The 2,491-nt window shown below is 29.7% G+C and overlaps 1 protein-coding gene across 2 annotated transcripts in view; it reads left to right on the plus strand.

Annotated features, from left to right (window-relative positions):
• LOC117123234 overlaps nucleotides 1-2,491 on the plus strand; it is a 27,298-nt gene that overhangs the window by 19,035 nt on the left and 5,772 nt on the right. For both annotated transcript variants that reach the window (XM_033269082.1, XM_033269081.1), the window contains one exon: nucleotides 859-936. In XM_033269082.1, coding sequence (XP_033124973.1) covers nucleotides 859-936 — 78 coding nt within the window. The remainder of the gene's footprint in view (nucleotides 1-858; nucleotides 937-2,491) is intronic.

The following is a 2,491-nucleotide window of genomic DNA, read 5'->3' on the forward strand; positions in this document are numbered from 1 at the left end:
ATTTAACAATTATTTGATGTAAGAAGCTGTCTCACTTGCTCAAATGTTTTTTTAATAGGAAAAAGAGGATTAATATTTGAGTCACTCTTTCAAAGAAAAATCTAAATTAATTCTGAAGACAATGATGTTGGATTATATGGTGAATTTTACTATGTTTTAATTTCAATAAACTTGCTTATAGTATTTACATTATAAGTATATTCTAACAATTTTGTCACTTATATTGAACCATTATAAACAAGATTTGTTCATTGCTTTTGAACACAAGATGAGTTAATAATTTAGGAAAATTACATTCTTTGCATTAGTTTGAAAGAATAAGTTATTTAATTTAAGCAGGAAGTTGCTTAAGCAATGTTGAATATGTTTATTAGGGTCAAAGGCATATGAATGTAAAATAAATTCGCTATCTACATTCTAAGGAAAAATATTTTAATGTTATATTGTACCTATACAAAAATACCATGCCAGATATCATTTTATGGAAAAAGTAGGAAAACTTCATGACCACATTGTGTTCTATGAAATAAAGGGAAGGAAACATTAACATCAGCGCCATCCCCTAAAACTTTCAAATTAATATCTAAAGAAATATCAATAAAAGTTTGAGAAATGTGATGTTGCATCAAGTCATTGTAAGTTTACATATTATGTTTTTATTTTCTTGATTTATGTATTTTGAACAGATTGGATGTTGATTATTTGTCATTATAAATATTTTGTAAACTGATGTGTTGAATATTACAAATGTATGTAGAGAAATTTATAATTTTAGTTAATATTTAAAATCATTTGATTAACTTCCAACATAAACCATGTATGCTGAGTTCTTTTTTTTTTTGGCTTAATTTTTTTCAGCATTTGAAGGAATACTTGAGGAATTATCAGGAGATAGTGATAGCAAACTGGAAACACAACTTGATCAACCAAAAATTGGTGAGTTTATAATTTACAGAGACGTGAGTAAATATTATTTTAGCTACTTCCATTCTTGATAATGACATAATTAATGTTGAAATATTGAATCCCAACATGATGGCTTGCATTGACTAAAAAGAAGCAAGGAAGTAGTACATTTTTTGAAAAGTATTTCAAAATTTTCCAACAATAAAAGCCAAACTACTTGCCCTACTGGTTGCCTATATGACCTGATAATGAAGATGGCATCTCAATATCACAATATTTACATAAGATAACCATATCTTTTCAATTATGAGTGTGTGTTATTGCTTAGGAACCTTCATTATTGGTCAGCTGACGACATAAACAAACAAATGTGGTTGATTAATAATTCAGGTAGAACCCTTAATACAGATGAAATCTCTATCTCAGAAAAGTGACTGAATTTTTTCATTAACACCCCCCCCTTCCACCCACATGGAATCCTCCAAATTACATTTTTGTGAAAACCAAAACTATATGCTGAAAAATTACCCCAGCTAAAGCTTAAAACCTCCGGACTGAAAAGAAATAAAATAAAAAGAAACCTAAAGTAATATAATAAAACAGGAATTGGTGCACTAATCAGCCTTGAACATGACAAAAACATACTGAACACTCGCCTGCCAGTCAAAAATGATGAATCTTCTCAAAGATGAGAATAGACCTAAAATATATCAAATTTGAAAAAGATCCTACAACTAGCTACAATAGAGAAATAGTGAGTATCATCAGTAGATGCAAAAATGTTGACCCTATTCCCAAAATTACAAAATATATCCTACTACAGAAGTAGATGTACCAAAGATTTGTGTTACACCTAAAATACAAACTATAACACCTTCATAAGCCCATTGTGTCTGGCAGGGGCAGTTTGACCACCATTTTAAGTCCATTGGGTAGGCAGTAAATCGATCATATCGTATCAAAAATATAGCCAAAATTTTACACAAACATATTCAAATACTGTATTTCTCCTAACCAGAAGATAATTTCTTATGATGTACAAGCTTTTTAATGAGCATTCTGGTACTGGACCCTTTACAGTTAATAGTAGGTTGGCCCAGGAAATAACTTAAATATTGCACCTTTAGAATTACTCAGACTTTAACTCGTAACTTGTATTTCAAATACCACTTACTTTTTATACATGGACTCATGGTACTGCTGCAATGGAATCTCTTGTTTCCCCAATAATTGTCAAATGTTTATTTAAGAGTTTAAAAATAATGCATTAACTTCACTTCTTCACTCCCCTCATATGTTGATGAAACTTTTGTAATAATACACAAATTTCACATTAAGTAGTTCACATCAATAGCATAGACACTAATAATAAATTCAATTAAAAAGTTGAACCAGGAGGTGAACTCACTTTAAAATTCCATATAGTCAGATATAGTAAAGTAAAAGGATACTAAAACTTACTGAGACGAATCAAATTATAGTAGTTATAGCAGGCTTTTCTACTGTGACATTCATAATCGATTAATTAAATGCATGCTGATGAAGACAATAGACACTACAGGCCCCTCTGAAAATGTAAATATCT

This window comes from Anneissia japonica, unplaced genomic scaffold, assembly GCF_011630105.1.
Source record: "Anneissia japonica isolate Jap-2015-1 unplaced genomic scaffold, ASM1163010v1 scaffold287592_len165086_cov136, whole genome shotgun sequence".
NCBI lineage: Eukaryota > Metazoa > Echinodermata > Crinoidea > Comatulida > Comatulidae > Anneissia > Anneissia japonica.